Genomic DNA, 15,676 nt, shown 5'->3' with positions numbered 1-15,676 from the left:
AGCAGGAACTGAGGCCTCCAAATTGGCAGTGTGATAGCTCCTTTAGCCGCCTAGTATGTAAACGGGACACAGCCACTGATGGCTCTTTCAGAGGCTTATTGTTAACATTCAATGAAATAACGGCTATGAAAGCACTCTGAGACAGCAAGAATGCTGCAGCAATAGGATTACTCTTGGCAAATAGCAATATTTGAAACCATATAGTGACTGGTGTCATGTTATCCTACAGTAAGCCCAGGAAATGTATTTTAAAGTCGATCCACCTGTAGATGCTTAACAGCAGAATAATATTTATGCCTCTTATCCCTGGGTAGGTTGAAAAAAGCCTGACTGTAAGTTCTCACCAGCCCTTCTCACATTCTCTCCTTTCATGGATGTGTGGATTTGATTACAGTGAGCCTAAAGAAGTCCCATTGGGAGCTGCTCTGGGACACAGGGCACGCTATAAGGCTGGCTGCTGTGGCCTCCAACCTGGGGCAATGATGCCAAATCTGTTCTGAGCTTGGATCCCTTCTATCGTGTGGTCTTGTAGAAAGGATTCTAGAGTTTTCTGTTACCGTGGTACTGTAACAGAATTGCAATTTTTATTAAATTTCTTACTGGTTCACAGTCTAATTTCTTCTTGTCTCAATCAAATGTTTTAGGTCCTGGATGGAAGCATCGGCCTCTATTACATGACAGCCTTAGAATATTCTCTGTGGCTATTCTTATTCATAATGCTAAATTTAATTTCTTGGTTTTAGGTGTACCAGAGTTAAATTCCAAAGATAACAAAAGACTGCACAGTTATCCTGTCATTGACGAAGGGTGTTCTGATGCTTTCCTGTGATGGCATCTTTTTAAGTGCCTTGAATTGCTTCTAGGGAAGCAGAAAGCACCTGAAACACAGTTACAATTCCACCTACATGCTGCATCCTGGAAGAGGGAAGAAAAGGAGTGCTTAATAGCTCCACCCGCTCCAATAATGAAAGGAATGTGTTTGAAGGGACAGAGCACCGCCACACAGACAGCTGGGTTCAAGTCACTGCGAAGTGTCATGCTGCAATTACACCCAACAATAAAAATAATTAATGAGGCATGTGACCCACTGACCTCCAGATACCTACCACGGCACCTCACCAGCTCTCCCCAGCCCCTCTGCGGTGCCTCCCCTGCCACCCGCTGGCTGCCTCACTGGGATACAACAAGCACACTGCCTTTACCAAGGCTTTGTTGATAAGGCTGAACCGGAGGGGAGATTCCCCAGTCCTTTCACCTCACGCCCAAGCAAATGAATAAGCCGCCTGTGTCACTAACATACTCCAGGTCATGCGCACACACAAACATTATGATATCTTGAAATTACTTTTAAATTACTTTCAGGTTTTAACCATTTTCTAAGAAATGGAGCTCAGCAAATCCTTACGTGGAGCAAGGATGGCACCCAGTGGCCAAAGTGTTTCATTTCAGACCATTTTCCATTTCTACAATCTTGGGAGACAAGACTGCTTTCTAAAGCCAGAGTTGAAATTCCGTATCACTCAACTATCCTTTTAAGCTAAAACACACACGTACACATTGAGATAGTACACAGGGATTAATTTAGAATAATAAGTTTTAAAGATCCTTAAAAATTTACCTTGTGAGTTTTATATTAAAATCAACGTATCTTGGATATGCAGCTTCCTGTCTATCACATGCCTAAGTTAAAGTATGACTATAGGCAATATTATACAAATAGAAACCCAGTCTCACATTATTCACTTCATATCTCCCCCAAATAGTCTCTAGTTCATAAGTTCTCATGTCTTAAACATCAGACTTTATCTCCTGACAAGCGCTTTATCATTGAGCTGATGTTCACAATCTCATATCCTTGTTAACTTTCTTACGAGGTGGTTGACAGGCCTGAAGAGCATAGGATAGTAAAGCGAGACTGCTCTTTTTCCTTGGAACTTTCCACATAATCCAGAGATTTCTATTCAGCTAGAGAGCCAATTAGACTGTAAGCAAGACAAGTGAGATGTCAGAATAATGGATCATACACTCTCTTGCTAAAAAATGATGCATACTGTTTGCTGTTTCCCGTTTTCCTAGGTTTCTAAGCAGTCTGAAACCCCAGGGCATAAAGTCACGTGGATAGCACAATCACAATACAAAAAGAAGTTTCTGATAAAACAGCATTATATATTAAACATACATTAATTGCCCAAAGAGTACTGTGAAATGTCTCTTTTTAAAAGCCTATGTTAAGCCCAGCCAAAAAAAAAAAAAACAACTGCCTTTCTCAGATATCATCACCATTCACACTTATTTGACCCCAAAACTATCAAAATGCCATGCAGGTTCCAAGAATAATAGTTGAATCAAAAGAAAATGGCTTAAGGATAAACTTCTGTGAAATTGTTTCCATTTTCCTATTTAGCCATTTGAAGAGAAGCATCCTCTCAAGGCGAAAGCAAAACATTGGAGAGGGAAAATCAAGCCAAGTAGGTCCATTTTCCTTTCTGGCTCTTTGATCCTTGGTTGCCTCATTTGTAAAAATGAAGATATGCTAACCCTGCCCTCACCAACTGGTCATGAGTATCAAGTGACATAATAGGTGTGAAAAAGGTTTTTATACACTGTTAGGTCTTATGATTTAAGACATTATTATTATTATTATTTTATAAGCAGCATTAGTACATAGTTTGATATTGATGAATTAAGATTCTTGTCTTAGCTAAAATAATCAATTATCTTCCTCAGAATTACTGTTGTATTATATAACCCTTCAAATATGATGTAGCCATGGTGGGCTTTGGAAATCACTTATTAAATGTAATTAGATCAAGCTGAGCCAAGTCTCCCACCAAATACCCAAATTCTTCAACAGTGCTTAAATTTAAATCTTTGGGTATTCAGAAATCATAAGGGCCTCAAGATGTTTTGTCTATATTTTTGTTGCTTTATGTTTTATTTTCTCCTTCCCTCCTAGAGATAAACTTTACAGGCTCATAAAATTATAGCATTTTATAGCAGGAAATATCTTTGTTTTATAGAAGAGGAAACCTGAGGCCTAGAAATTTTAAATGAACCAAGGGATTTGGTGGCTGTTTTGTGTACTCACGTTTGCTCTCTCTAGTCTTACTGTGTCCGTAGGCCTTACAAAAACTGAGCTCTGGCTACTGAGACTGCAGAAAACCCTTCGGTCAGACATTCTCTACTAACTTACTTCCTATTTCATGTGGTGCCTTGTTACCAATAGAATCATGATTCACGTACATTTTTAAGATTTTGGGTGGATCTATTTCCAATTGAGAAAAAAAAAAATATAAAAGTGCCAAATCAGCCCATGATTTCAAAGTAGGTAGAAGAGACAGAATAGAGGACTATACAAATAAAATATAATTACAAAGGCATCTTGGGATTCAACAAAATAGTAGATTTTTTTTAAAATTTAGTCTGCAGAGTGGGGGTAGCAGGACACATGACTGAAGAATCTTATTTAATGTTGGAGAAATTGCTGAATCAACTAAGAACTGATGGCAAGGGGCTTTTGCCCACAGCAAGGAAGGGAAGATTCTCATTACAGAGCACTCCAAAGAGAATAAGGTCAAACCAGTGCTTATCCTAAACAAAGAAAATTAATCCCTTTATTTTCATATATGTTGGCCCCCAAACCATTGAAATGTCATAAATCCAAGAATAATAGTCAAATCAGAAGAAAATAACTTAAGGATAAAATTCTGTGAAATTGTTTGTTTCCATTGTCCTATTTTGAAGGCCAAAGGGAAACACTGGAGAGGGAAAATTCTGTCTCAATTCCTTGTTTTAAGTTCTTGGTTGTTAGTTTCTGTGTTTTCTATTGGAGAATGAAAACCAAAAAAAACCATACCCATTGCCATTGAGCCAATTCCGACTCATAGTGACCCTAAGAGACAGAGTAGAACTACCCCATAGAGTTCCCAAGGAGCATTGGTGGATTTGAACTGCTGACCTTTTGATTAGCAGCCATAGCACTTAACCACTACACCACTAGGGTTTCCATTGGAGAATAGGAAACTTAAAGGATTGAGACAGAATTTGCAGACACTCCTATTGTCATAGATTACTGCCTCAAAATTCTACCCACACCCTGTAACTTCCTCCGTCTTAAAAATTGCAAACATTTAAATGAGTTCAGTTACTTGGTAGATACTTCTCCAGCACTCAGGTATGAGGCACAGTTTTAGGTGGCATAAGGGTTACAAAGATGAACAAGACAAGGATTCTCTCCTAAAAATGTTCCTACTTTAACCAAATGATTACACAGGTACACAAAGACTTATAATGCAAGGTAGAACTGATTAAACACACACACACACACACACACACACACAAAGAATGGAAAATGAAAAGATCACTTTTGCCTGAAGGACAGCTAGAAAGACTTCATGGAGAGGTGGGTAATTGAGTAGGGTCAGATAGATTGATAGGACTTACATATGCAGAGGCAAGGAGCAGGGCGTGGATCAGTGGGAGTAAAGATAGGAAAGGGCAGAGAATGGACAGAAAACATCAAAAAGAACTACGGTGAGGGGTGGGTAAATGGGAGCATGGGAAATAGGCGGGAAAAGCGAATTGGGAAAGTTGCAATTTACAGCACTTTGAATGTCCAATTAAAGAATTTGAAGTTCTGGAATCTAGAAGTTCCCAGAAGATTCTAAAGCTTTGTGAACAAGAAACTGGCATCGTTATGAGAGTGCAGTTATTCTGCCAGCTGTGTACAGGATGAATTTGGGAGAGGGTCAAGAAAAGGAGGTAGGATGCAAATCAAAACTACAATGAGATACCACTTCACCCAACAATACCGGCGCTAATCAAAAAAACACAAAATGACAAGTGTCGGAAAGGTTGCGGAGACATTGGAACTCTTATGCACTGCTGGTGAGAATGTACAATGGTACAGCCGCTTTGGGAAAAGATATGGTGCCTCCTTAAAAAGCTAGAAATACAAATACCATACGACCCAGCAATCCTACTCCTAGGAATATATCCTAGAGAAATAAGAGCCATCACATGAATAGACATATGAACACTCATGTTCATTGCAGCATTATTCACTAGCAATAAGATGGAAATGACCTAAGTGCCCATCAACAGATGAATGGATAAACAAATTATGGTACAAACACACGATGGAATACTACGCAACAATAAAGAACAATGATGAATCCACGAAATATCTCACATGGATGAATCTGGAGGGTATTATGCTGAGTGAAATAAGTCAATCACAAAAGGACAAATATTGTATGAAACCACTACTATAAAAACCAAAAGAAGGTTTATACACATGAAAAAACAATCTTTGATGGTTATAGGCAGGGAGGAGAAAAGAATCACTAACTAGATAGTAGACAAGTGTTAACTTTGGTGAAGGGAAAGGAAACACACTATATAGAGGAAGTCAGCACGACCTGACCAAGGCAAAGTCATAGAAGTTCCTAAACACATCCAAACACCTTGAGGGACCGAATTACTGGGGCTGAGGGCTGGGGACCATGGTCTCAGAGAACATCTGGGTCAATTGGCACAACATAGTTCATAAAGAAAATGTTCTACATCCTACTTTGGTAAGTAGCATCTGCGGTCTTAAAAGCTTACGAGCGGCCATCAAAGATATATCTATTGGCCCCATCCCAACCAGAGCAAAGAAGAATGAAAAAAAACAAAAGACACAAAGAAAATATTAGTCCAATGGACTAATAGAGCACATGACCACAGCCTCCACCAGCCTGAGCCCAGAAGAACTAGATGACACCTGGCTACTGCCACTAGTGGTTCTGACAGGGCTCACAATAGAGGGTCCTGGATAGAGCAGAAGAAAAATGTAGAACAAAATTCAAATTCACAAAAAAAAAAAAAAAAAAAACAGACTTACTGGTCGGACAGAGACTGGAGGAACTCTCGAGACTACGGTCCCTGGATATCCTGCTAAATCAGAACTGAAGCCCCTCTCAAAGTCTACCTTTCAGCCAAAGATTAGACAGGTCAATAAAACAAACAGTAACACAGGTGAGGAACATGCTTCTTAGTTCAATAAAGAATACAGACCAAATGGGCAACATTTGCCCAAAAGCAAAGAGGAAAAGGCAGGAAGGGACACAAAAACTGGATGAATGGACACAGGGAACCCGGGGTTGCAAGGGAAAGGGGGAGAGTGCTCACAAAATGGGAAGATTGCAACCCATGTTACAAAACAATTTGTGTATAAATTTTTTAATGAGAAACTAATTTGTGCTGTAAACTTTCACCTAAAGCATAATAAAATTAAAAATATATATATACAGAGAATAGGACCTTGGATAATAAAGGGAAACCCTAAGAAAAAGAAATAAAAGAGGGAATATGAAAAAAAAAAAAAAAAAGAAAAGAAAAGAAAAGAAGGTAGGGAGGCCAGCTAGGAGAACACTGTATGAGAGATAATGAGGATCTGAACTAGGGTGATGGCTCTGAGGATGGTTGGGATGCGCCGAATGTGAGAGATGTCTTGAAATCAGAATGGATGAGATAGCATGTGTGGGGTGAGGAGGTATGAGAACTGAAAGATGACTGTACAAGTATGTCCAAAGGGTGCATCTGGAGAGTGAAGGTTGAGAAGGCATTCTAGTCAGGAGTTTTTGGCTCCTATTTATCCTAAATGAATAGAGGAGGGACAGTCAACCATTATGACTGCTAAACCAAATCCACATCTTCGAGGTGAGTGGCTACCAGTTCTTCACCTCCCACCTCCATATCTATAGTTATAGCGGGCTCTAAGTAGAGAAAAACCAGAAAGGAGGTAAAGTGACTCAGATGCCCTTGTGTTCAGAGGGTTCTGACTCGTTTGGCCTTTATGCTCCTTTCGTTCACAGTTCAGGGCCAGGGCTCTCACTGAGCTTACTATCACCCTTCACTCCTGTCTTCCCTGGATGTTCAGGATTTGGCACTGCTCTGCTTCCTAGTGTTCTGAAACCAAAATGAACTGCCTTTTATTTCATTTCCTCAGGCTCAGACTCCCTGTGCCTTCAAAGGTAACACTTAATGAATGCAGTGAACCCAGCTCTGTTAATGTGCAGAAGGAAGAAGGTGGGAGAAAGACTTCTAGGCCCATTCTTTCTTCCAAAAATTATATACAGTCCTAGTAGCCTTGTGGAGAGTGTCCCTGCTTTCTTTTTAAATGGAAAGAAATGACAAATATTGGCTATTTAAGTTTATCTTGGGGGGAGGTCAGGGTCACCACAGGATGTATTTTGGATAGGCAGGCCCTTGAGGGCCCTCTATTCGTAGGTGCTTAGTTCAGCAGTATGAAAGGCCAGCCTGGACTTCCAGATCTAGTTCTCCTCATGCCACCTGCCTCCCCAGTATTTTCAATACTCAAGAGTGACAAAGTACGACAATCCTTTTTCTGATGTAGCATTTGATTAAGACACAATTCATGAAGAGAACCCCATATAAACACACAGACATTTGAACACAAAGCACTGCACATATTTATGGAGGTGTCCTATGCAGTGCAAGCTGCCCAGCTCAGTCTGCTCCTTATGAGCAGAAGATGCCCTTTCGGGTGCTGATTCAGCTGTTTCCTCTGCAGTCAACTTCCTGGTGAAGGTTCAATAACTTTCCCTGACAATAAAAAAAACTCTGATATTAAACTCGGCATACATACATACTGTTTAGAGTCAAAACAACCCCTTAAATTCAGCAGGTGGGGACAAGGGAGGAAACAGGATAGGTTATGCATAAGATGATATCAAATTCCACTTATACCGCTGTGAGGTCATCTTTTAAACAAACTGGGAAATAAGCTGAGATGAACTGAAAAGCCGTTGTTGAGATTGCCAAAGGTAGAATTTCAGGAAGGCTCTGAGAGCTGAGACGTGGGGAAAATGAGCTTCTTTGCTTCTATTGTTTTCTCTCTAGCACCCTGAGGTTATCCCCTGGGTTGTGGAGGTGCCCTTGTGGGAGCACTTGCCCTGAGGGAGAGAAGCTTGAGGGGTGGGAAACCTGAGCTCCCCAGGGCTGTGCTGTCAGCCCTCCACACTGCCCTGCTCTATCCCGCCCCTCCTCAGCACTCACCACTTCACCTGGGTTTGGGTAAAAGCCATGGTGTCACCCCCTGTCTCCACAGTGCGCTCTTCCTCTGCAAGAGGCTGCTGCAAGGATTGGGCTTTTCTACAGGTCTGGAAATAGAGTGGACAAGGCAGTGGCTAGCACGTATGCGGCCTTTGTGGCAATTAGGAAAACGAGTGCCCTCTGGAGTATCAATTACTAAAAGGCATCCCGTGCACTTGGTCAACCAAGTGGTGGGTGGCAGCCCCCACTTCTGTCTCCTTGTTCAGGGTATGTTATGGATTGAATTGTGTCCCCCCAAAATATGTGTTGGAATCCTAACCCCTATAGCCATGGACGTAATCCCATGGGGAATAGGGATTTCTTTGTTATGTTAATGAGGCCATACCAGTTTAGGGTGTGTCATAAACCTACTCACTTTTGAGATATAAAAAGAACAGATTAGGCACAAATGGGGGGGAAGATACATGCTATGCGGAGATCACCAAGCAATCAAGAAACGCTGGGTCTACAGAAACGGAAAATGATGTTCTCCCAGAGCCGACAGAGAGCGAGCCTTCCCCTAGAGCCGAGGCCTTGAATTTGGACCTTCAGCCTCCTAAACTGTGAGAAAATAAATTTCTGTTCTTTAAAACCACCCACGTGTGGCATCTCTGTTACAGCAGCACCATATGACATGAGACATTTCCGGCATAACTGGAATGGTGGTCTGGAGGGCTGAAGCTTCTTGTTACACACATTTGAATATTTCATGGATCACATTTGTTTCCTCAAATCTAATTACTTAAAAAAAAAAAAAAAGCCTAGTAAGTCACATCCCATTGATCAATCTGTCTCTTGTCATCGATCCCACAGACAATGCCATAAGATCCTATTTTTGATGTAGGCAATTTTATTACAGTATATAAAGGCCACAGGGAGTTTCTTGGTGCTTTAATTTATTTACTTTACCAGGATATTAATTTGTGGCCTAGGCATTAACATCGAAAACTTGAAATATGCAAGAGGTAGTCTAAACCCGAACACCCAAGATGAGTTATTGGCATTTAATTACTGGGGCAGTTATAGAGCTATAAACGAGCTCATCTCTGATTGCAGCCATAACCCATGCATTTCTGAATTGAAAGAAGGGATGACAGAAGGTAGCAATATAACAGGAGAATGTCCGTGAGTTGATTTTAATTGGCAAACTGGCAGTATATAGTGATAACTGTTTGGTCTCTCCACTGCATTGGAATCTAAGCCAAGTGCATAAAATTACAGGAGAATATAATTGGTGTGCTAAACTCATTTTCCTATGTTATCACAGCTGGCATCTTCAGGTTATTTAAAGCTTTTAAACCAGTCATCTTCAAAGAGATCTAATTGTCAATACCATCTTTATACATTATTCCTGTTAGCACAGAGCAAAAGAGATATAAATAGGTACTAAAAACTGCACATATTTTCTGTGCACAGCTTTCCTATTTCAAGTTCATGGAAGACCAGTAAATGTTAATGAGGATAAAAACATTCTTTAGATCATGGTTTCCTCATTCAATGCACAGGACAACCAACCATCAAGGATGTATTATTAACATTATAATCTGAATCAGACTTTTAAAAATAGTTAATTCATTTTTTCCAGGAAGTTCTATGATCTTTTCGTGTATAATTGGCCTACAAAAAGGGCTGTTTCCTGTGGTATAAATGATATATCAGAACCAGGAAATTTAAGCTCAGGGTCTGACATTCTTGGGTGAGCATTATAATGTTGTTTTACCTATTTATTCTGGTTGGACAGTCGAATGACACTTCTAGAAGTGTTTTTACACTCTAACCATCATTCATTCAACTTGCCACCACACACTCACTCAAAGAGACTTTTTTTTTCCTCCCAGCAGGAGAAGTAGAATTAAAAAAATAAAACAAAACAAAACAAAACAAAAATACACCCTCTTCCCCATGTTATCCTTGAATAAGGAAAGAAATCCCAAAACAGGAAGGGGTGCCAAATAGGAAGACCAGATATGAGGAAGGGTAAAGTGGTATCAGGCCCCTGGGTGGCACAAAACGTTTGAATTGGCTGCCCAACTAAAGGTTGGTGGTTCAAGCCTGCCCAGAAGTGCCCCAAGAGAAAGATCTGGTGATCTGCTTTCATAAAGATAGCCAAGAAAACCCTGTGAATCAGTTTTACCATGTAACACATGGGGTTGCTGTGAGTCAGAACTGACTGGACGGCAGTGGGTTATGGTGGTGTCAGCCTAGCATTAATGATTATTAAAGATTGACTACAGGCTTATTTTATATGAAATCTATGTTATTTTAGGTCATACCACCCAGGAGTATGAAATGTAATGAGTTAAAAATAACGGACAAATCCCATGCTGTCTTTGGAATCCAGACACTGAAGTCTGTCAACTCAACTTCCATTAGAAAGAATTCTCAACCCAGAAGGCCTCTCAGCCTCTCATGTAAATAGAATATATTTCTCTGGTCTCCCAATCATGTCTGAATACAAGATGTGGTGCAGTTTGGGCTTAAACTGGGATCTGCCCTATGTATGTATGTATGTATGTATGTATGTATTAACCTCCAGATTATTTTTTAGTACTAGATGACAAAATCATTTTCTTACCAAACTCCATCTTAATCCCAGAATCACAGATCACTAGCTTGGTCCAGCTGGGTATATAATCCAATACACTGGGACTCAGTCACCCCTTAATTCATGGAATCTCATGGGTAATCTGGATTCTGGATTTCAAATCACTGCACGCATTTATTTTCTTATTTTTTTTACCACCTCTTTACTTTTTTTACTATTAAAATGTACTGTAAGTAACAAAGGTCACAATATACTTGAATGTAAGCATTCAAAACAAAGCGTTTATTTATTAGTCACGATGTTAGGATATCCCCATTGCACATACTCCAGCTTGGAATGTCAGTAAATGCTTTTTGCTGTCTATATGTAGGATTATTTTAAGACCACTACATTTTAATGTTATTGCTGCAGCTGTAACAGACATCAGCTACCAATTATGATGTTTTATTTACTTTATATATCAAGAAAAAAAGCCATTAGTTTATAATTTTTTACTACTTCTCAGTTACATTGTGATAAGATACCAACCAGTTAATAGCTTTCAGGATAAAATCTGGAAAAAATTAGCTGAATTAATAATCTTGATAATTTTAAGATGAAATAACCCTTTGTTCTCAAATTTAAATACTTCATATTTTTAGTATGTTTGTGAGTTAAGAATAGAAAGTCGTGGCAAATTCCAGGATAATGGGGTTTTCTTTACTTTAAGCAAAGCATTAAGTCTGAACATAGTGCAATAAACTTCAGAAAGTAGAGCGCCTCCTATTGCTCTGGACACACACAGTCATATTTAGTCCACTGTGAGCTTTGCTATTTTTCTTACTGCCTACCTTTCCTCTTTTAGCAACAATAATAATTGTAACAGTAAAAATATAATAATATAGACATGATATTAGCATTTTAGTGGGAACTAGGCATTTCTATAAATAGGATTTCTAGATAACTGAACTTTATATATCGGTTAAAGTGAAAAGGCGTTAAATGTTTTTGATGGAAATATTTATAAAATAATTACATATTACCAGGTTTTAACATTTTCTTGATGACTAATTGTTTTGAGCTCTAAATCACTAATGCTCCTTGGGTTTAGTTAGTCATTCTATTCATTCATTCATCCATTGAACAAGTATTTATTGAGTGTTACTATGTTCCAATCACTGTAAAAAGTGCTAGAGATACAGCAATGAACAAAACATACAAAGCCCCGAGGCCTGGTGGAACTCACATTCTAGCTGGTATGTGAGATGTTTGCCTCTACAACAAATGGGCTCCAACTGTTGTGTTTTGGGCTGGCCTGCCTCCTTCCTCTGCTGTCAGCTATCACCTCTTGCTGGCAACCTGTCTCTCCTTCTGACCTGGATTACCATCACAGGTCTTTTCCCTAAACTAGTAATAAACCATATCCTGGATGGATCCTATAATGGTTAATTTTATGTATCAGCTTGGCTAGGTTATGTTGCCCAGTTGTTTGGTTACACACTAGTATAGATGTTGCTATGTATTTTGTAGATGTGATTAATATCTACAATCAGTTGACTCTAAGTAAAGGAGATTACCCTCAATAATGTGGGTGAGCCTCATCTAATCAGTTGAAAACCTTAAGAGCAATAATTGAGGTTTCCCAGGAAAGAAGCAATTCTGCCTCAAGACTGTGACATAGAAATTTCCTGCTCAGCCGGCCCCAGGGATTTTGGATTTTCCAGTCTCTACCATTGGGTGAGCCAATTCCTCAAAATAAATCTATTGGTTCTGTTTCTCTGGAGAACCCTGGCTGATACAGAGCCCAAGCAGCTCATCATTTCTTACTTTAGATGTGCTGTTCCTTGCCCTTCCAAGGAGTCTCCCACCCCTACTCCCAGAGTTTGGGGTCTTCCTTTGTTCCCTTTCTTTGTTAGTGTGGCTCAATTCTAATGACCTGGTTCAATTATCAGATCCATACGTCTCTGTGCCATTTTTCTGGGGAAGACGAATGCATCTACATGCAAATGAGACTCTTGGAAGACTAGCCATCACCAAGTCATATACATTACAGTAAGACCTGCGAAAGCCGGAACCTGGGTAAGGCAGAAACCTGTTAGAGAAGGAAAATGCAAATACATATTTTCCAATAAAACGAGTGATAGAAAAGTGGTAAGACTGCACCCTGTCAAAGGTGGAAAGCTTGTGAGACCCAGAAAAACAAGGCAGTCCCATCAAGTTCCGGCTGTCACAGTTTCACTGTAATATTAAAATGCAAAATATTATCTTCCTCATGGTTGTGGTAGCTTACCTGATAATTCTCTGAGCCTACCCAAAAACTTAAAAAAGTAGACACCAAACTTTTCATAAGGGGGGAAAATTAGGTTTCCATACACTGCCATGTTTTGCCCATTGCTGAAAACTGCCCATTAGGGGTGCAGGGAGTGGAGCAAATTCTGAGATGCCTTTAATGGAATGGTGGAGACCAAGATGAAAATGGAGCCCTGGTGGTGCAGTGCTTAAAAGCTGAGGCTCCTAACCAAAAGGTCAGCAGTTCTAATCCACCAGCCACTCCTTGGAAACCCTATGGGATAGTTCTACCCTGCTCTATAGGGTCACTATGAGTCAGAATCGACCTGAATGGCACACAACAACAAGATAGAAAGGAATATCACTCACAGATTCATCAGACATCGGAGCTGGAAGGGATCACCATGAGTGGCAATGAAGAACAGTGGTTAAGAATTCCAGTTCTGAGACCAGATTGCCTAGCTATAACCCTTAAAATCATCTGAACTTGGTCAAGATACTTAACATCACTGTGCCTTAGTTTACTCATCTGTAAAATAGTACATACCTCCCAGGACTGTGGGGATTAAATGAATTAATACAGGCAAAATGCCTCATATTGTGCCTGGCACAGAGTAAGTACTTGGTAAAGGATAGCTCTTCTTATCCTAATCTCTTCACTTATTTTACAGGTGAAGAGAAAGGCCCTAAGATTTTAAGTGACTAGCAAGTTAAAAATAAAAGCATTGTTATAACCAGGTGTCCTGATTCTCACCATATTACACAGATTGTTTTCTGATATCCTGCTTACTTAACAAAAGGGAAGAAATGAATGCCAAATCATTTAAATGCTCACAAACAGGTTACTCAGTTTTACCGAAGTCCCTCTTCTCCTCTGAAACTGAAATATTCAAAACACACCTTTCCCCAGTTCTATTCTCCCAACTCCCAGTCATCAGAACTAATTAGAGGCAAGTGACGAAGGGTCAGGAGGCTAAGTGAAGTTTAATTTTACGCCCCAACAGGGCAACCATTTCATTTCTTACCTTAAACTTGTCAACTTCAGCTTTTGAACATGTCGCATGGTAGGACAGCACCTGATTCAGAAGAAAAGAAAAAATCTTTAATAACCAGACTTGATTATATTTTCTGAAATTCTCCTGGTTTAATAATAAGGTTTGTTCATGTATATCACCCTGACATAACAGTGGGTTTTAATGTACAAGAATGTTCTGATAACAGTCTGTGACACAGATGGTCTTCTGTACAATTAAAGTGGAATTCCTTATAATAGTGAATGGAACTACCCCACATTAAAGACTAAGTATTTTACACCAGGCTTTTTCTATAGGTGGAAACCCTGGTGGCGTAGTGGTTAACAGCTACGTCTGCTAATCAAAAAGTTGGCAGTTTGAATCCACCAGGCACTCCTTGGAAACTCTATGGGGCAGTTCTACTCCGTCCTATAGGGTCGCTATGAGTCGGAATCGACTCAACGGCAATGGGTTTTTTCTACAGGTAGTTATCTCATCAGGGAGACATGATGTGGCTCAAGACCATAGTTCCCAAAAGATATGAATACTTGTCCTGGAAAAAAAGAACAAAGGGAGAGAAAGAGTGTGTGTGTGTGTGTACACATGTGCACACATGCTCTCTGGCAGACATAGTAGACTGTTGACTCAACTTCCACTCTTCTGTTCTCACTTGCCTGCTTTTATTATATAGGAAATATTATATTGTTATGATGAATCATTTGCTGCCCTCTTTATAAGAGGGTTGTATTTCCCTGCCCTATTGATGTCAGCGGAGCCCTGGTGGCACAGTGATTAAGTGCTCGGCTGCTAAATGAAAGGTTGACGGTTCAAATTTATCAGCTACTCCTTGGGAGAAAGATGTGGCAGTCTGTTTCCGTAAAGATTACAGTGTTGGAGACACTGTGGGGCAGTTCTACTCTGCCCTATAGGGTTGCTATGAGTCAGAATCGACTTGATAACAGTGGGTTATTGATGTCAGGCTTAAAATGTAACTTTCTTTGGCTAACGGAATGTGGGGGAAGTGATGGATGCTGCTTTTGAGCAGAGTCTTTAAGAGCCTTTACATGGCTCTGCCATCTCCCTTTTCCCCACCATGAGAAAGCATGGCCACGCGAGGGACTGTTTCCTCAGCCTGGGTTCCAGAATAAAGAAGATACATTAAGCAGAGCCTCCGCCAACCCACAGCTGATGACATGTCATGTGAGCAAGACTTCAACCTTTGTGTTTTATCACCACACCATAACTTACTGGTACAGAGGCTTAAAAGTTCTAAATCCAAGTTGCAGTCTCTCTGCTGCTGGGGCTGGTCATGTGGGGTGACCATATGATACTGCTCTGGTCAACGAAATGCAGGTGGAAGTGTTAGGGCTGCCTCTTCCCTTTCCTTTTTCTTCCTTCCTGGAATACAGCTGAATGACCTGGAGTTGCAGCAAAATCTGGTGTCTATGAGGGAACAGCCATGAGTGTGGACGCCAGCTTTTTACAGTCAGTGGAGCAGAAAGGGAAAGAGAAATAAGCCTGGACTGCCCTGCACCAAACTTCTTGTTTCATGGGAGAAATACACACTTGTTCATCTAAGCCAGTATTAGTATGCACATATGTACACATACACACATAAAAGGTATATATGTTATATACTGCAAAACCCATTCTTAAGCTATACAAATTTCAAACAAAAAACTCTGGGAAATGCTAAATCCTTCTTTCTCTACCAGCCTAAGAGAATCACAGTGCACATTTGGCTCTGAGAAGT

At 40.1% G+C, this 15,676-nt stretch overlaps 1 protein-coding gene across 1 annotated transcript in view; it reads right to left on the bottom strand.

Annotated features, from left to right (window-relative positions):
• The window catches only part of PDE11A (phosphodiesterase 11A), a 436,579-nt gene that overhangs the window by 150,383 nt on the left and 270,520 nt on the right, over positions 1–15,676 (bottom strand). The window contains exon 10 of the mRNA XM_004375469.1: positions 13,936–13,986. Within this exon, the coding sequence (XP_004375526.1) occupies positions 13,936–13,986 (51 nt within the window). The remainder of the gene's footprint in view (positions 1–13,935; positions 13,987–15,676) is intronic.

This window comes from Trichechus manatus, unplaced genomic scaffold (genome assembly GCF_000243295.1).
Source record: "Trichechus manatus latirostris isolate Lorelei unplaced genomic scaffold, TriManLat1.0 scaffold00037, whole genome shotgun sequence".
Taxonomy (NCBI): domain Eukaryota; kingdom Metazoa; phylum Chordata; class Mammalia; order Sirenia; family Trichechidae; genus Trichechus; species Trichechus manatus.
The sequence above is the reverse complement of the archived record's forward strand: the minus strand, read 5'-3'. Positions and strand labels throughout refer to the sequence as shown.